The 20,735-nt window shown below is 35.2% G+C and overlaps 1 protein-coding gene across 4 annotated transcripts in view; it reads right to left on the bottom strand.

The window, feature by feature from the left end:
- The window catches only part of KIAA0586 (KIAA0586 ortholog), a 104,751-nt gene extending 84,544 nt beyond the window's left edge, over nucleotides 1-20,207 (bottom strand). For all 4 annotated transcript variants that reach the window (XM_069464992.1, XM_069464993.1, XM_069464994.1 and 1 more), the window contains exons 1-7: nucleotides 20,012-20,207; nucleotides 19,030-19,097; nucleotides 15,544-15,613; nucleotides 14,075-14,144; nucleotides 6,254-6,428; nucleotides 4,789-5,010; nucleotides 2,274-2,427 (exon numbers count right to left, since the gene is read on the bottom strand). In XM_069464992.1, the coding sequence (XP_069321093.1) occupies nucleotides 2,274-2,427; nucleotides 4,789-5,010; nucleotides 6,254-6,428; nucleotides 14,075-14,144; nucleotides 15,544-15,613; nucleotides 19,030-19,097; nucleotides 20,012-20,207 (955 nt within the window). The remainder of the gene's footprint in view (nucleotides 1-2,273; nucleotides 2,428-4,788; nucleotides 5,011-6,253; nucleotides 6,429-14,074; nucleotides 14,145-15,543; nucleotides 15,614-19,029; nucleotides 19,098-20,011) is intronic.
- Nucleotides 20,208-20,735: the final 528 nt, after the last annotated feature.

Here is a 20,735-nt window from a genome sequence, read left to right as displayed (position 1 = left end):
ATATATAAATTATTAATGAGGGCATATAAATAACTTCATACTCACCAAAAATCAAAAGAAATGAAGACTAAAAACATTTTACACTTACAGCTAGTAAATAAGAATCAATATGATATTCAGTACTTTTGAAGCTATGGTGAAAATGGCATAGCCAGGCACTTCCCATGGCAATGAAAACTGACAAACCATCTCGCAATAAGTATAGGAAGTGTTAAAATTTTTATATTCTTTGACCTAGTAATTATACTCTTGGGAATTTATCCCAAGGAAATAAAATAAATAAAAGAAAACATTAAATATATGATGATATTCATTACAGTATTATTTGTAAAGGAAAAAAACCTAAAAGCTGCCTAAGAGTGCAACAACAGGATAATGTCCAGGTAAATTGTGAAACAGCTAACCAATGGACTATCCTTTAGTCATTGCAAATTAAAATTATGAAGACAGCTATATAAAACATAGAAAATACTTTTGATAGGCCAGTAAAAAGTACAAAATTATATTTATGCTATACTTACATAAAATAATATATGCTCAAGAAAAAGCATAGAAAAATAAAGTTTAATTTATTGAATTTTTAATTTACTCATTTTTATTTTATTTATATTACTATAATATATACAAGGAAATAAATTCAGTGTCTGATCAATAAAACAGACATCTTTTTCTTTTAAAACGCAAGTTTAAAAAAACAACAGAATTATGAGCAAGTAATTCTCTGGAAATGAGTATGGAAAAAGTGTCCACTTCTGTAGAAGGCACATGGCTGGGTCATACTGAAGCCTGAGTTCTGGTCCCAGCTCTGACACCCTCCCTCTCAAGCCAGGTAATCTTGAACAGGCAAGTCATAACCTTTCTGTGCTTCACTGTCCTCTCTTCAGAACTTAAAATTGACTCATTATTGCATAACAGTTTTGTGAGAACCATACATTTGTTGTAAAACATAAAGAACCTTATAAGCATAAGGAATCTTTAATGACTGTTATACAACAATGTTCTAACAAATCACATAAAAGCCAGTTTGACCACCTCTTGTGAGCCCCCTCACTATGTGCTACCCTGCCGCCTCAGGACTCTGTAGAGAGTCCCCACCAGCAAGAAGGCCCTCACCAGATGCGGCCCCTTGACCTTGGGCTTCCCAGCCTCTGGACTGTAAGAAATAAATATCTTTTCTTTATAAATTACCTAGTCTCAGGTACTTGGTTACAGCAACAGAAAATGGACTAAGTCGGTATCTCATCTTTTAGCCTCCCACTTCTATGACAGGATACAATGCAAAATGCATCACTGGCCAACTGAGCTATCTAGAGACCTAAGAAAAATTCCCACAGTTTAGGGACACAGGACACTTTGAAAAGACACGTCATGGCAGAACCTACAGGAAAGAAAAAAAGAAGACTGCCATTCCAGGACACTTGGTATGTGGCTTAGGGTACCAGAAGAGACTGTTACACCAGTATAGGCCAGCTGGAGCCTGCCAGTGCAGCTCTGCAGTTTCTCCTTCCTCGGGAGAAAAGTGAAAGAGATTCTGCAGGACCCAGGGAAGGATCTCCAGGTGTGAGGTCACCCCGGGAGATGCCATCACCATGGTGAAAGGCAGCTTCTGAGGGGCCATCTCTCTCTCATTCCACTCCTCTTTCAAACAATTTAATTTTTTTTCTGATTCCAAAGAAATACAGATGCCTTAATAAAAATTTAATGTAGAGAAAGATGATCGAGAAAGTGAAAAAAACCACAATGTTCTAACAAATCAAATGTTGAAAATATTGTACTATATAGATTTCTAGATTATTAAAGGGACAGTCCCTTGATTTTCTTTAGTTCATTATTCAAATATCAATATATTCCTTTGTTATTATAAATGAAGTGTTTTAAAATTCTATTAAGATAAACAGACTTACATTACTAGCTCTGAAAATATTTAGAAATAGTTTATAATTATACTCAGGGGGTTTCTCTCCTGACAGAACCGAGAAAAATTGTATATATGCAGTTTGTCAGAAAACTGGAGAAGTGATTTACTACAAACACTTTTGATACTAGATAAATAAAATGTTCTAAATTTGTGTTTCTGACAATTTACGAAGGTTATTAATTAAAAACATGTACTGGGGATTTGAACAAATTTCAAAATAACCTAAAAATTACTTGACCTAAAAAAATAATTTTATAAAACAAAGACTCCGACCACTTAGTAAGTTTTCATTTTATATAGCACAAACAAAATTCATAACTGATATTTTTTTTCACAGAGAACTACATATTTTTACCTTGTTTGGAAGCAAATGTATTATGTGAAGATAGATTACTGCTACCAAGATTAGGATGTTCAGGTTTTACAGAATATTTTTCCACTGCTCTGGAAGGGGGCACACTAACAGGCTGAAAACTACTGGTCTTGAGTGCAGCACTAATAAAATGAGTCTAGAAGACATAAAATGATTTTATTATTTTCAAATATCATTTGAAAGAGATGATAATACACATTGACATTTATTAGAGGTCTTGAAAACAATTTATTACATTTAATAAACAACGAAAATATATACATTATATGGCAACTATCCACCGTAGTAGTAGGAGAGATGCCATTGGAAGGATGTAATATCACAGAGACCTGGGTTAAGCCCAACTCTCTGTGTGACCTTAATCTTTTGCCTTAACCATTGTAAACCTCAGTGTCTTCCTTTCTACCTCAGAGACGGCTTAGATGCCACTGTAGCAGGCTAAGAGCAGACCAGAAAGGAGGCGTCCTAGCCTTAGACCTCTACTTCAATCAGAGAATTTAAAACCAAAACATCTCATCTTTTATATCCTGGATGGTAAGATTTCATTTGAAGTAAAGGTTTGAAAACTATTGATAGTAGGTATTCATAAACAGTAGCCATGCTTAGTAGCAGCAATCATACATGCATTTATATATAAATGGGAACTACAGTGACTTACACAGTTTTCAGCACTAGTTATTAAAATATCTGGAATGTAAAATATCTGGAATATCCTAAGAAAACTGATTTTAAGAGAGAGTTTTATGCTGGGTCTAGAAAAACCTAAAAAGATATAGAGTTTTACAGAATTCCTAAAAGTGTGCCAATATCCTCTACATAAAACAGACTCAACTAATTGCATTTCATTAAGCATTTATTGAACTAATATACCTAGGATGTCACCAAAACTCCAACTTCCTCTGTAATTATAAGCTTTATAAATAAGACATCTAAATTATCAAAGAGTCCATTCTCCCAAAATCAGAAAGTCAATAAATGATGGATTTAGTTATGGAAGGATGGATGAATGGCAGAATGGCACTTAGGACCAAGCAGGACCCTCTCCTTAGGAAATCAATGTGCTTTTTAAATGTGTCATCTCATTTTATCCTGAACAACAAAAATATTTTCCAGGTAAAGAAATCAAGACTCAGAGAAGTAAAGTTATTTATAGAGTGGGAACTAGCATTCTGGTAGACTCATTCCTAGCTTCTCACTAGATAATATACTGTACACTCAATTTCAATAATGCATGGAGTACTTACTAAAACTTACTTTGTATGCCTATAATCATTCCAATAAAATACTATCTTCAATCACATGAAAAGTTCAAGACAAGACCTATTAAGAAATCTTGAAAATTATAGCACATTAGTGTCCACTTCGTGATAATATATTGAGCTATAATAAATTTATTTTCACACATTCTTCTGAAAGCTATATTTTAACTTAATTTTTTAAAGTGTTTAAATTGTAACATCAATTAGAAAAAAAAGTAAATTAAAACCAACATATTTACAATGCTGGTTGTTCACTCATTCAAAAAAAAATGTTTATGAAGTTCTGCATAGTTTCTAGGACTTAGAAATTCCAAAATAAGTAGGAAAGTATGTTATCATCTCCTTGTGAGGATAACTCTTTTTATAATAACCCAGGGCATCATATTTAAAAGGCACTAAAAAATATTCATTCTTTTAATTAATGAAATGCAGGAGTAAATGTGTACACTAGGTGGCTCTATCCAAGGGTGTGCATCAGGATCATTTCAGAGCTTTTAATGATTCCACCACCTCAGACCTGCTGGCTCAAAATCTCTGAGAGGCCTGAGCATGTACACTTTTATAAAGCTGTCCACGTAATTTTGATGCACATTCTCAGGCCAAGAAACACTGATATAAACAATAATTGCAATGTGATTTAAGCACTTTAGGCCAGGTGCGGTGGCTCATGCCTGTAATCCTAGCACTTTGGGATGCCAAGGTGGGATGATCACTTGAGATCAGGGGTTGGAGACTAGCCTGAGCAAGAGGGAGACCCTGCCTCTACTAAAAATAGAAAAAATTAGATTGGCAACTAAAAATACAAAAACTTAGCCGGGAGTGGTGGTATCTGCCTGTAGTCCCAGCTACTCAGGAGGCTGAGGCAGGATGATTGCTTGAACCTAGGAGTTTAAGGTTGCTGTGTGCTAGGCTGATGCCACGGCACTCTAGCCTGGGCAACAGAGCAAGACTCTGTCTCCAAAATAAAAAATAAAAAATGAAAAAAGCACTTTAAAAACGGTGTGAACAGAAACATTGCAAAAGGAAGAATAACTAGAGAAAGAAGAGATCTCACAGAATTAGTAACATTTGAGCTACAACATGCAGAGTTCTCCAATTAGAGGGGAAGAAAGAAAAATCATGATTTAAGAACTAAAACTGTTACAATTTAATTTGTTACTGTAGTTATCAAAGAATATTACCTTAGAGATCCAAGTGATAAAAGATTATGAAATGGATACTGGCTGTATTATAGATACCTGAATATCTATTTGTTGTTGCTGTAATTTTTCAAGTTGCCTAATGTGCTGCTCCATAAACGCATTCATTTGCTTTTCATGATCATGACAATGTAGTTTCTCATGTTTATTTTGAATGCTTGTTTGCTGCTCTGTAACACGTTGTAAGTGTTTATCAGTCTCCTGCAACTTATTAAGTAATTCTGTAACAGAATTGACCTTTGCTTCCAAATCACTCTGTACCTAAAACAATAAAAATATCAAAATAGTATTTCATATTTTATAACAATGCAGAAAATATGTTCAGTTACTGGAACAGTTACTTAAAGCAACTGGTATTGAGAAATGATCAAATTAGAGTTTTTGCCCACTAAATCTTGATGATGTAATGCTTTATTTTTAGAGTCATAGAAATAAAAGGCAGAAGATAGGTAACCTTAGATAAATGTTTCCTCTCAAAAACATTATAATAAATTGCCACATAGAATTTTATAATGCCAGAAATAAGATACTTAAATGGAAATTTAAAAGAAGGAAATAACAAAACAAAGTAGCTCTTAATACTCAACTAACATAAGGCTGGGTTAAGTCAGCAGCCTTGAGTTCTAGTCCTGGCTCTGCCACTTATTAATTCTAGAATCTTGTGCCTACTCTGACCTGTCCCTCTGTTTACAAAGTGACAGACTAGGCATAGATGATCGCTAATGTTCCTTCTAGCTCTCACGTAAAAATGACTGATCATCCCTGATCATCACCTAAATACAAATCTGGGAACGACACCAATTGGACATCAGACTGAGGTGGGGGGTGGGGGAGGGGATGGGGGTATGCCTACACAGTGAGTGCATTGCGCACCGTTTGGGGAGTGGTAACGCTTGAAGGTGCTGACTCGGGAAGGGGGGGTGGGGAAAAAAAATATGAAACTGTTGTTTTTAACTTGCACTGTTCACTTAATAATTTATCATGAATATTTCCCATATTATTTCATATCATTGTACAAGAAATAATGTATACATTATGAGGACATACTGTATCTAACAAGATATACTGTTAGACTCTTTGATTCTGTAAAATTAAATTGAAAAAAAAAAAGGTATAATTTACACATAAAATTGTGTATATTTATGATGTACAATGTAATGTTCTGATATATGTATACCTTTGAAGTGATTAAATCAAGCTAATTAAAAAAAAAAAAATGACTGATCATCCAGGTTGCCCAGGACTCAAGGTGTTTCCCAGGATGCAGGACTTCATGTGTTAAAACTGGGAAAGTTCTATATTCACTAGTGCCATCACGGTGATTAAGGATTAATTTTCACGATACCTGAGAAGTAACACACAATCACAAACAGGAAAATTCTTTCAAATTGAGAGGAACTAGAATGTTCCTACTCTAGTTGGACACAACCATTTATAGAATCAGTTCTATAAATATTTCTGTATTTCACAAGGTAGTTATGAATATCTGGGGAGAAGGACATACTTTTATCAATGGAGCTGCTGTTGCAATGGCAGCCGCAGTTGCTGCAGCCACAGTTGTAGCTGAATCAATTCCACTGGGTGAAGTTCTAGCCTCCTGGGTAACAGCATCCTTTTCTGTGCACGCATCTTCTAAAAGATGTACTTTTACTTCCTTAACAACAGGCATGCTTTGAGCTCTATGAATAAAAAAGCAACAAAAATATATTAAGTAAGCTACATTGAACCATTTCAAGAAATATCCACAAGTGGTAATCTGCTGAAGGTAGTTTTGATTTTTTTAATTAAATCACCTATCAAACACAAAGTCATTTGGTTAACAAAATTTATTAAGGTTCAGGTCACTAAGGACTAAAAAAATAGGCCAGGTGCGGTGGCTCATGCCTGTAATCCTAGCACTCTGGGAGGCCGAAATGGGAGGATCGCTTGAGCTCAGGAGTTCGAGACCAGCCTGAGCAAGAGCGAGACCCCGTCTCTACTAAAAATACAAAGAAATTATCTGGACAACTAAAAATATATATAGAAAAAAATTAGCCGGGCATGGTGGCGAATGCCTGTAGTCCCAGATACTCAAGAGACTAAGGCAGAAGGATTGCTTGAGCCCAGGAGCTTGAGGTTATTGTGAGCTAGGCTGACACCATGGCACTCTAGCCTGGGCAACAGAGCAAGACTCTGTCTCAAAAAAAAAAAAAAAAAAAATATATATATACACACACACACACACACATACACATATATTAAAAATAAATAAATAAATAAATAAGATAATTTCTTGAAGGTGGTGATATTAATTCAAAAAATAAGACTTACACATATGAAAAAGGCATGGCAAAATTACAAAGATACATAATTAAGAAGTACAAATTTAAAACACATGGAATACACAAAGAAATGTTAAATGCCTGAGGTGATAGATACAGCTATTACCCTGATTTGATTAATTCATATTGTATGCCTGTATCAAAACATCACATGTGCCCTATAAAGATATATAACTATTATGTACCCATAATAATTAAAAATAAAAAAATTTAAAAAAACAAAACAAAAATAAAGAAAAATAAATAAATAAAACATGCAGGAAAAAGCTCTAAGGATTCAAGTACCAAGTTTTCTCCCAAAAGCAGACATCTCAAGATGGTTTGTTGTTTTTAAAATCACTGATAATTTTATTCTCCAAATACTTTTTATAAGAATTATAACATTACTGATATTTACTTTGTGACTACTATTTTTTCTTTGGCTTTACTGAGGTATAATTGACAAAAATTACATATATTTACAGTGTACATGTGATGTTTTGATATATGTATACATTGTGAAATGAATACCACAATCAAGGTAATTAACATATCCCTCACTACATATAGTTATTTTTATGTGTGTGTAGTAAGAACATTTAAGATTTACTCTCTTAGCAATTTTCAAGTATATATCTCATTATCATTAACCACATTCAGCATGTTGTATAATAGATCTCCAGAATTTATTCATCCTAACTGAAATTATACCCTTTGACCTACATCTCCCCATTCCTCCCCACTCCCAGCCCCTGGCAACCACCATTCTACTCTCTTCTATGAGTTAACCTTTTTGGATTCCACATATAAATGAGATTATATGGTATTTATCTTTCCATGCCTGGCTTATTTCATTTAGCATAATACCCCAAGAGGAATGGTTAAAATGCTCCAGGTAATTTTATAAATTCTAGCTCACTTAGATTTAATTAATGAATGTCACCCACTTTATCAAAATGGGCACAAAACACACTACTAAGCAGCCTGGATTAAAAACGAGTCCAGCAAATAGACGCGTATTTGCAATAAGACATTTAATTAAATATTAGGGGAAAAAATGTCTGGTTGATTTTGCCCTATTTGGCCTCAAAGAAAACAACAAAAGGAACCACTGAAAAAACTGAAGAGTCCCTAGGAAACTCTAAGTAAAATTGGCAGAAATATGTCTCCTGTCCAGCTGCTGGATTTTCCCCCTTGATTTTTAAAAGTAGCCCAGAATGCTTGAACTTACTTCTTTTTGATATTTCCCCATTTCTACTAAGAGCATTTCCTCTCAGTCTCAAAATTTTGAGGTCACCTTGCCTTCGCTACCTGCTTACCTTCTCATACCCAATGGAGACATCAAGTCTTGTCAATTATTTCATCACAATTGCATGAAGGGTGTCATAGAATAACAGAGGTGAAAGAACCTTATAGGTCACCGATCCTGGTTTCCTTCCTTTATAGATGAAAAAACTGACATCCAGAGAGGTAATGGGATTTGCTTGATCAGTGTCACAGAACTAGTAAGTAGTAGATTTAGGGACCAACCCCCAGAGATCTTCCCATGACACCAGAACTTTCTCTCGCAGATTAGCACTTCTCCCTTCTTCTTTCTTCCTCTCTACTAAAAAAATTCATCACCTCTTACCAGCTATTTCATTCTTCTAGTTGTAAAAACTTCCCACACATATGTCTCCACCAATCAAAAATTCAAAATTGTTCCTTATAAGCAACGGAATAGGCTATTCCCTCTGTTTGGCCTTACGCCATACTCTGGTCCTGCCCTACCTTCCTGTATAAACCTCCTATTACTTCACAAATTGACCTCTCTCTGGAGTCTCAAGGCTCTCCTCACATACCATGACACACTCATAGCTGACTCCATCCTTTTTCTCACTCCATTCTCTCAGTCTTCTTCCACCCAACTTATTACATACATCCTTCTCCTTCTTTAAGATACAACATAAGTGTTACCTTTTTAATAAGTCTGTCCTTATAACACTTCTTGATCTCTCTCTTCATTAACTCCTTTTTGCATTTCCTGTCTATACCACACAATTGAGGCTTGATAATTGGCCATCCCATGGTTTAAATGTGTGTACAGAACAATTTAATAATATACTGAATGCAATTAGGCACTCATTCTTCCATATAAGTACATATTCTCTCCCCAGCTAAGCTGTAAGCAACCCAACGGGAGAAAGAGACATCTTTTATACCAAACAGCAACTAACAAAGGGTCAGGTACACAGTAGGTGCTCCATATATATTTAACCAATTGAGGGGTATACTAAGAAAATATAATTCAGATAGTCCTTATCTTTTGGTATTCCTGGCTGAAGTCTGAAAGTGACTTATCCTTGACAACCACGACAATATAAGGCTAGACTTAAACTTCTTTATAGGCTTTTAAATTTTATTTTTTCCAATTATTAAACTAGTAAATCCTCAATGTAGCAAATGTAAAGAGCTCCTAAGTATAAATACTGGGAAATGTACAAAACCCATTAAGAAGCAATTATTTCCTTCTAGTCTTTTTTTTTTTTTAGAACTTTTCTTTATTCCTAAATCCACTGAATATCCCAATACTAAGCTGTAACTGATCTCACCAAGACCACCAATAATTCTTCTTGTTCAATTCAATGTACATTTTCCAGTCTTTATCTTTCTTTACCTCTGAGCAGCACATGAAACCTGGAACCTAATTCCCCTTGGCTTTATTAACACCATACACCACTAAATCCCCCTCCTCTCCCCTCTCCTTCCCTACCCCTTCCCTTCCCTTCTTTCTTTCTTGAGAGAGGTCTTGCTTTGTTGCCCAGTCTGGAGTACAGTGGCATCATCACAGCTCCCTGCAACCTCCAACTCCTGGGCTCAAGTGAAACTCTTGCCTTAGCCTCCCCAGTAGCTGGGACTACAAACATGCACCACCACAGCCAGCTAATTTTTAAATTTTCTTTTAGAGATGGGGGTCTCACTATGTTGCCCAGGCTGGTCTCAAACTCCTGGCCTCAAGCCATCCTCCTGTTTCAGGCTCCCAAACTGCTGGGATTACAGGCATAAGCTACTACACCCAGCCCTAAGGACATTATGGCCTTTTTATTTCTTTTTTATTGTAGTTGCCAAAGCTACTCAAGAATCTCTTCTTATTTCTAACTTATGTGTTCTCTCGCCATTTTTCTGACTTGAATTTGTCCAGGGTTTGCTCATTACATTGACATACTTCTAAGAACTAGTTGAAAACATTCCACTGTGTTTATGTTTTTTGCTTTATCTGGTAAAGTTCATTTCTTCTGCTTTCCTTACTTTTTTTCTATCATTTAGCTTTTTTTAAAAAAATTGTTTTCCTGCTAAATTTCTTAAATTGGTCTATTTGTCTTCAAATTTTTATATGCTATAATTTGGTACAAAAAGGTGATAAGTGTTTTCATAGATAAATCCTAATTTCACAAAAAGATAAAATCAGATATCAATGCCACCTGATGTGATACATAGGAAGTACATGACATCATCTATCAAACATTCTTGTCACTTCATGAAATTCAGGGTTGAGAGAAACATGTTAAAGAATAAGAAAAGGATATACTCAGCAAAATCCACAATGTGTGAAACTCCTCAGGACAAACAAAAAAATTATAAGAAAAATGAAAGAAGGGTAAATATATAGATTGAAACAGATTTAAGAGACACATTCAAATGCAATGTTGGCTAGGCTATTCCTTAAGATCCCAATGCAAACAAATTAATCATAAAAAAATTAAGAGACAATCAGGAAAATTTGAATACTGACTCAATATTTGATAATATTAAGAAATTATTAATTATTACGTTTTTGGTATGATAACAATAGTATAATGCCATTTTATAAAATCATCTTTCAGATACACATATTAAAATATTTAAGACTGAGGAAAATAGCAAGACCCAGTCTCTACAAAAAGCAAAAAAATTAGCCAGGCATAGTGGCACATGCCTGTTGTCCCAGCCACTCCAGAGGCTGAGGCAGGAGGATCACTTGAGCTCAGGAGTTTGAGGTTGCAGTGAGCTATGATGATGCTACTGCACTTTCTCCCAGGCAACAGAGAGAGAGATCCTGTCTCAAAAAAATTTAAAGATAAAATGAAATGACTTCTGGGATTTGTTTAAAAATAATTCCAGGGGAGGGAGGGAGTTACAAATGAAACAAAACACTAATAACTAAAGCTAAGCTATGGGAACATGGGGTTCACCAAATTATCCTCCCTACTTTTGTAAGTATTGAAACTTTTTAAAATAAAAAGATGTTAAGTTTATGACTATTATATAACTCAATACAGTGACCAACACGCACATAGCCGTGACTGATTTAATTAAAAATATTGGAATAACTATGAGAAGATGAGAAAGAAAATAATTTAAGAGAGCTAAATCCTATCATAGTAGGATAAGTACAGTCTAAATTTATGAATCAAAAATAGTACTGTAAGCATATTACTTTAATTTATGAAATTTCCTCTCAAAGGAAAAAGGTAGAAGAATTAAAAGTGGCTGCCTTTGGGCAAACTGCCTGGTGGTTAAGGAAATGGTGAGACAGAAGATGGTAGTTTTTCAGGACAAGATTTTCATACTATTTGGTTTTTTTAAAACCATGTACTTTTATTACTTTCATTAAGGATTTTTAAAACTAAAAAAAATAAGTGTACATATCCTGCCAAAATAATGGTTCTGTTTAGTCTATTTAACACATCCAAGATCTGTCTGGAAAGTATCCAGCCATGTAATATGAAAAATAGAGACATTTATTGAAGAAGATAACGAGACACAAGAAACATTGTACTAAGGACAATGACACCTCAGTCCCCTTCAAAGTAGGCACCTTGGGACCTCACACAGTCCTCTCGGTGTCACTTAACCTAACCTGTACACATTCAACATTCTCAGGTGTTCCACTTGTTGCAGGCCGTCCAGAATGTGGATCACTTTTAACAGATTCTCAACCATGTTTGAAGCGTTTGTGCCACACTTTACTTGCGCTGCACTCATTGCATCGTCCCCAAAAGCCTTCTGAATTATCTGAACAGTTTCCGCAGAGGAATGTTCGAGCTTAACGCAAAATTTGATGCAGACTCATTAGTCTACTTGCTCAGTCATTTTGAATGCGATGGCCACACAGTACACATGCTCACTCAACCTCGTCTATCACCCCACTGACTTAAGTACAGTGAAGGCATCATTTTTCACGCATGCGAATTCCAGTCCACTCGCCTTGGCTGCCAGGTTACATCAATGTCGTGCAAACCGTTCTCATTATGTTGACAATGGCTGGATACTTTCTGGGCAGACCTTGTATGCTTTGAATTCTACTTCAACTGGTATTAATATTGCTACTCCTGTTTCCTTTTATTTGCTTTCTCCTCAAAATACTTTGTTGTATTTTTATTTTCAGCCTGTTTCATTTTAAAATATCTCTTAAGACATAATTAGATTGTCTTTTAACCCAACATGAGAGTCATTTTTATAGTTTTGATTCAGTCACTATTCTCTACATTGCAATTACCTTCTCAGAGGCCTTTCATAGTTGTTTACTATTTTTTTAATTCTGTTCATTCATCCTTAATTGGGGAGAGATCTGTCAACAAATAAAAAGGGTAGTGTTCACAATTACCTCTCACTATCTACTTGTTTATTAACAACTTCTCCCTCTCAGATCTGGGAGATCCAAGAGATTTCAGTTCAGAGAGTTCTGACTGGAAGGCAAGTTAATGAAGTGCTCATTGCGGTTGCAAGCAGCCCCTTCAGCCACCACAGTCAGCCAGCCAGCCGGATGGGAGTGGGAATCACTTTCCATCCAACTGAGCCAGACGTAATCTGCAATTTCTGGTTCAAATAGAGAATACAACACACTATACCACTCCTCACACCTCACTCTTGCTTTTTGCTATATATGTACAAACCCAGGATACAATTTACCATCCAAATGCCTCTCCTAACTGCCATATGACATATTGGGAAGTGCAGGCTGAACAAACGTTAAAAAAAAGGAAAAATCTGATGGAGCTAAAGAACCACTTAGATCTACCCTTTTGATTTAGGGGTAGTATTTACTTATTTATTTTGTTTTTTTTCTGTCCTTCTCAGAGCATATGTATACCATAGATAACTGTAGGTGGCAAAAATACATACATTTTAATAGTAATATATTTATTTTTATTGTATTATAAAATACTGATTCTCCATTTATAGAAATAATATAAAATTTTCTTTGTGAATGAAATGAGAATTCAAAAGTAAGTAAAAATTTTTTGTATTTTCTAAGGGGCTTTCCACATTGCTCTGGTTCAAAAGTGGAATATATTTAGCCTAAGAATATGATCTCCATCTATCCCCACTGATGATAAGGATGATAAAAATTGCCTCTAGACTAGTGGATGTATTCTGCTTCATATTTACCATATGCTATTGTCAGAGTTGGGTTTATATTTGTTGGTATTTAATATAAAGTTGGGAGGGGCATTTAGGTGAAGCAAACATGGTCCCCTTTCACTCTATCAAGATGCTAAACTCACCTCTTTATAAGATTTTGAACAGGAAAAATCTAAATGTCCTTTGATAATAAATAATAAGTATTATGTATAAGGAACAACTTGACCACTGCTACAAGCAATATAGTGAAGTGGTTAAGAGAGCTGGCTTTAAAGGCAGACGGCCTGGGTTTGAATTCCAGCCTAGTAACAACTTTCTAAATGACCTTGAGAAAAACCAATCTCTCAATGCCTTGGTTTTCTCATCTATAAAATGAGATTCTGTAAAATTGTGATGGTAATGGAATTTATTTCCTAGGCATTTGTGTTAACTGAGTCAATGCACTCCTATAATAATAATAATTGCTAATAGCTACTAAGTACTATATATGTGCCTAGCACCATGAGAAAAGCTTTCTACATATCATCACACCATACATATTTCACATAGTGAAAAGAAAGTTTTTCATATGTCCAAAGTATAAATGAAGCTTGTTTTAAACACAAGGAATGGTCACACTATTTTCTGTAAATGAAACTTACTTTTGCTTTAACACTGTTCTTACGGCATCTTTCTGTCCCATTGTGTACTGAGAAATAAAGACATCGTTTGCTGCAAAATCAAGACATAAAAATATACTTTAGATTTCTTGAAAATGTATTAAGTTTTAATAAGCTACTCAAAAAATATTTTCTAACTAAAAGGATGTTTAGGAGTTCAGCAGTAGGATTTCTCAATTTAAAAAGGTAAGGAACAGGCTGGGCACAGTGGCTCCTGCCTGTTATCCTAGCACTCTGAGAGGCCGAGGCAGGAGGATTGCTTGAGCTCAGGAGTTCAAGACCAGCCTGAGCAAAAGCAAGATCTTATCTCTACTAAACATAGAAAAATGAGCCAGGCATTGTGGCATGACCTTGTAGTACCAGCTACTTGGGAGGTTGAGGCAGGAGGACTGCTTGAGCCCAAGAGTTTGAGGCTGCAGTGAGCTACGATGATGCCACTGCACTCTACCTGGAGCGACAGAGCAAGACTGTCTCAGGAAAAAAAAAAAAAAAGGTAAGGAACAAATTAAGTGACTAAGTAATAATATAATCATCATAACCCCAGATCCTAGGGGAAAAAATTTGTCTAAAAAAACCCTAAGGCCAAATTGGAGACATCGGCTCAAATTCTAAAGAGAAAACTGCTTAGAATAAGGTAAAACCAAACACTTTAATTTTTTGTCATTAAATATTTCAAAGCATATTTTTAATCTATTGTCTTATCAAAGACCATTCAAAACTTCCAGAATTATAGGCTGGTCCGATGGTACTGAGTTATCAGAACTTACTAACATTAGTGTCACTAAAGTTGGTATTCGACCCCTCACTGCTAAATTTCACTGGCTTTAAAAAAAAATTATAAGGAGATATCTAATACCAAATAATTCATCCAGAATTATAAAGAGATATTTAATACCAAACCTATGTAATAGGTTGGTAATAATAAGATAAGCTTTACCATTGCAAAGCCTTTTCTGGATTTTAGAGAGTCTATTAATACTTTAATTTGGGTGGAAAAACTAATTTAAAATAAAAATAATAAATAAAAACTGTAAGGCTGTTTAATGAATGTCTAGACATCAATTCTACCCTTAAGAAGGAAATTCTGACACACGCTATGATATAAATGAATCTTGAAGATACGATGCTAAGTGAAATCAGCCAGTTGCAAAAGGTCAAATACTGTATGATTTCATTTATATAAGGTACCTAGAGTACTCAAATTCATAGAGACAGACAGTAGGATATTGGCTACTAGGTGCTGAGGGGACAGGAAATGGAGAATTAGTGTTTAATGGGTTCAGAGTTTGGTTGGAGGAGATGAAAACATTCTGGAGATGGATGCTGATGATTGTACAACAATGTGAATGCACTTAATGTCACAGAATTGTACATTTTTAAACAGTTAAAATGGTAAAGTTTATGTTACATGTATTTTATCACAATAAAAAAAATCTGTTCTATTCTTTTACCTTTTTGTCTGTTGCTCTCTTCTGTTTTATCCAAAGGCAACCCTTGTACTCCAATGTCTTTAGAAAAATCCTTCAAGATATGAAAAGAAGAAATAAGAGACTAAACAAAGCTTTACGATTTATTACTTATCAAGTACCGTTTACTAACTATGTGACTACTATGTTCTGGGAGGGCAGGACTGTGTATTTTATATACTTCATTCCCAGCACCACTCAATGCTTAGGTACCTTGAAGCTACTCAAGGATTTGTTGAATGAGTGAGTAATGCACTGTTAGACAAGTGAATGAATGAGTAAAAGAACCAGCAAGCCAATCTGGTACTGACATTCAGACTCAAACCTAGTTTGCTGCTTCTAGTAGAGTAAGTCATTTAACATCTCAGTTGCTTCAGAGCTTCTGTGTGGTCTCAGAAGGCTCCTCTATATAGGTGACACCTACTGGCAAATAACTTTCTGCTCACATGTATAACCGCAGATTTCATTTCTAAGATTCTATTCAGTGCTGAGATACTATGACTTTAATTGTACTAGGTTCATTCAATGTTGCTCTTCACTTGCCTCAGACACACTTTTCCTTTTTTTCTGCTAAATCAGAAAAAGAAAGGAAAAAAATCATAAAAGGAAACTGTTCCAGGCTATTCACTGATGACAGATGTTAACTTTATACAAAATAGCCAATGAGACTAACAATACAGTAGAATGCATCTAGGAAACTAATATAAAGAACTCCTACAAATAAGAAAAAGACGTAATTCTTTCTCAACTTTCATGAATTACTATGTAATTCACAAAAAATGAATACAAATGGCAATATACATAAAAAACCTCCCCTTTGCTAATTATAAAAGAAATATAAAATAAAATGAAATGCTTTTTTTAACCTATCAAAATGGCAAAGATTTTTTTTGTTTAATTTTAATATCCTGCGTTGGTAAAGACAGAGGAAAATAACTCCCTCATGTTCTTGCTGGAGAGAATATACATTGGTACAGTCTCTTCAGTCTTTTTTTATTTCTTTGGAGACAGAGTCTCACTCTGTGGCAGGAACTAGAGTGCAGTGGCATCATCATAGCTGACAGCAACCTCAAACTCCTGGTCTTGGCAGGACATGGTGGCTCATGCCTGTAATCCTAGCACTCTGGGAAGCCAAGGCAGGAGGATCACTTGAGGTCAGGAGTTTGAGACCAGCCTGAGCAAGGGCGAGACCCTCCCCCCGCATCTCCACTAAAAATAGAAAAAATTAGCTGGGTGTGCTGGTGCACGCCTGAAGTCCCATCTACTGGAGGCTGAGGCGGAGGATCACTTGAGCCCAGGAGTCTGAACTTGCTGTGAGTTAGGCTGATGCCATAGCACTCTAGCCTGGGTGACAGAGCCGAGACTCTGTCTCAAAAACAAAAACAAAACAAAACAAAAACCCCACAAAACTCCAGGGCTCAAGCAATTCTCCTGAGTAGCTGGGACTACAGACATACCACTGCGTCCAGTTAATTTTTCTTTCTTTCTTTTTTTTCTTTTTTTTGTAGAGACGGGGTCTCGCTTTGCTCAGGCCGATCGGTACAGTCTTTCAAGAGGTCATTTAGAAACATGTCAAAAAGTGTGCATATCCTTCAATCTAATAATATTACATCTAGAAATTAATCCTAAGGAAATGACCTTGGATATGCACCAGAATGTTCATCACATGACAGGAATAGGAACGAATATGGAACACATATACCCTGAACGTCTATGAACTCATTAAAAGTTTCTAGAAAAAAATTCAATGACTTGGAAAGACATCCTTAATACTACCTGGTTATAAACAATATGGTACCATCTCATAAATATATATATTACATAGGAAAAAACCCCAAAATGTTAACAGTTGTTGGCTTTAGTTGTTTTTTTCTCTTTCCCTCTTTTTATTTTCTAAAATAATTTTTTTTTTTTTTTTTTTTTTTTAGACAGAGTCTCACTCTGTTGCCCTGGCTAGAGTGCCGTGGTGTCAGCCTAGCTCACAGCAACCTCAAACTCCTGGGCTTAAGCAATCCTCCTGCCTCAGCCTCCCGGGTAGCTGGGACTACAGGCATGCGCCACCATGCCTGGCTAATTTTTTCTATATGTATTTTTAGTTGTCCATATAATTTCTTTGTATTTTTAGTAGAGACGAGGTCTCGCTCTTGCTCAGGCTGGTCTCGAACTCCTGAGCTCAAGTGATCCACCCACCTTGGCCTCCCAGAGTGCTAGGATTACAGGCGTGAGCCATCGCACCTGGCCTTTTTTTTTTTTTTTTTTTTTTCAGTTTTTGTGGAAGGATTAGCCCCAAACAGGAAAATGGACATTCCATCTTCTGGTAGTAAGGAGAAATAGATATAAATAGGACCAAATATAAATAAATTTATAAATGTGAGGAAATTTACAAATTCCTTCAGTTTTCTCATTAAAATAACATGGCCAAGTCAATCCACACTGTAACCTTGGTACGCACTCACGAAACAAAAACATCATGCAAAAAGACTGCAGTTTGTGTTATGGTAAAATGATACTGAATTAGATTTGCTTTGCAGGCACATTTTACATTAGGCAAATCTATATAAAACAAGCTGGAAGCCCATATTAAATAAAATCCTGTCTGATGATCTTCACTACAAAGATCACCCATTTATCCTCAATCATACAATAATAGTCTATCCATACATTTGAGAAATTATTTACATAACAGAATACAATTCGCATTAATCATTTTAAAAAGCCTGCTCAAAAAAGAAATAAAAAACCACCAGCCCAAAGGCAAGACATTTACTCAGGGACCAAGTACACAAAAAATTATACATTTTACTGTGAGCTTTTAACAAAGTTGTCAAGTAAATAGTCTCAATTTAATTCTTAATTTACCAGGCTTAATTTTCAAAATATTACACTGTGAAAAACTCTCGTTATACAGACTTATTAAATTGACAATACATTGGTCAACATGATTAGATGTCAAAGTCTCATTAGGTTTCATGATCAAAACATTATCTTATCATCAAATACTTTCAGCATTATAATAAAAAAAGTTAAGACGACAGTTTCATGTTATTATTTCTTAAAGAACTATCCCCCCTCAAAAAGAGACCACATGGTAGTTAGAATGTTAGGTAATCACACCTCCCTTTATTTTTTTTTAATTGTGTTGGTACTGTTCCTTTTCATTTAGCTAAGAGATTGTTAAGCCTGCAGTCAAGAATAACTTCCCTAGATAGTAACAGAGTTTCTTTTCAGTTAAAATATTTCTTTCAGTGGCCAATATCTTATGAATAGGTATTCTCAATTCTAGGGAACGCCTTTTGTTTAATGTCTCAAATGCTATTCAAGTCACAATTGTAGTATATAAAACACTTGTTTTGGTTAAGTGATATTTAAATAAAAACAAGGCATATTGCTAATCAAACACAGTTTAAGAACAGATTATTTGATGATCCTCAAAATTTTAACATAAACATAAATAAGAATCCTTTTGCTTACACTTTCTGATGCAGTAGGATTTTCTAATGGACACTGGTGATAATTTCTAGAAGTTAAGTCTGATGAACCTAACAAAATCAAAGAATCAATTTTAGTGATTTTTAAATCTGAACTTTACCTTTAGAAACTGTATAGGCATGATTCAAGAACTATAAACTCCATATTAATGTGAGATTCAATTGGAAGACACTTCGTATGCAAAAAAAAAAAAAATCAGGAAAATGTACTTAAATATATCCAAATGACAGTTTTTACAATTGATACTTGGGAAAATAAGGTTCAGTACTGACAAAGTGAGATAAATATAAAATGCTTTAAAATATATCAGTACACTGTTGGACATGAACAAACTAAGGGTGAAATATGTATATGATGTAAAAGTCTGATTTAACAGCAGGCCTATTAGAATGTCACCACCGTACCCACCAAAAAAGCACTATTACTACAGCATTTTGTTGTTTTTCCCCATATATTCATTAATTTGATACTAAAAATTACCAGTAAAGTGGGTTAACCCTATGTTATCTTCATTTTCACTGAGCTCTAGACAGGTTAAGTGAATTGGAATATGGAAGCCATCAATGGTAGCCATGCTTTTTTTCTACTATAAAACGAAAATATAGCATTTGGGAAAAAGCACAACTGAGAAAAGTAAAGCACATTATACAAGTTAAGTGTGTCCATCATAGATGTGAACAAGAACAACGTGCAAAAACCCACGCCAAAAAAAAAAAAAAAACAAACATAATAAGAGATGTTAAAGTTTCATTCATTCAGTCTATTCTAACATTGTAGACTCTGCCTGGCCATTTTCCCAGGAAACAGACTCAGTCTTTAAACACATGTGCAAACTAGACTTCTATCTTACATTCCAGGAATTTAAACATTAAGAATCCTCCAAATTTTGAAACAAACAAAATGAAATGAAAATAAGGACTAAAAGATTTTTTTAAAAAATGAGAAACTACATGGAATCACATACCACATGATGTTCCATTCAAGCTAGTCCTCGTTCTAACAGGAAGACGTTTATTTGCAGGCAACGCTGGAGGAACACAGGGCAACTCATCTTTCAGCAAAGCCAAATTATCTCCATGATTTGGAGAAACTACCTCACGAAGTCTCGCTGGTACTTTAACCCTTTTTTTCTTTTCCGGGCTAACCTCAGAGCCTTTCATATTGTTGGTAACAAAACTAGTCCCACAGTTCTGACTGGAAGAACTTTCTTCTGTGTTTATAACACTTCGAAACAAAATTTTCACCTCTTTGAGGACCGAGCGGTAGAAGGAACGAGGAGGATATAGGATAAAGAAAACGTAAACTTCAAAAGTGATTTTAGAACACGCAGTCAACTGTTTTAAATTAAAATGTCTAAATCCACTAAACTGAAAATTTAAATTTTGGTATTTAATCCAGGATTAGAAATGACTATAAAGTCCTATTTACCCATTAATTCCAATCAGTCTATTAATGCATCACGCAAATGAATCTGAAAGTGGGGGTGACAAGAGAACGGCCGCATAAGCAACAATAACCATAATTAACAGAGCACTCCCCAACTCGAGAGCTGGTAGTGCAAAACCAAACAGATATGGAAGCGGGATTAAGGTTTGAGACTAGGGAGTCCAGCAGATAAAACTGAAACGCTATTGTTTTAAAAATCACCCATATGAGAAGCTTAATAGCCTTCGTCAGTCAGAGAGTCT

Source organism: Eulemur rufifrons, chromosome 2 (genome assembly GCF_041146395.1).
Source record: "Eulemur rufifrons isolate Redbay chromosome 2, OSU_ERuf_1, whole genome shotgun sequence".
Taxonomy (NCBI): domain Eukaryota; kingdom Metazoa; phylum Chordata; class Mammalia; order Primates; family Lemuridae; genus Eulemur; species Eulemur rufifrons.
This window is presented reverse-complemented; position numbering and strand designations above follow the sequence as displayed.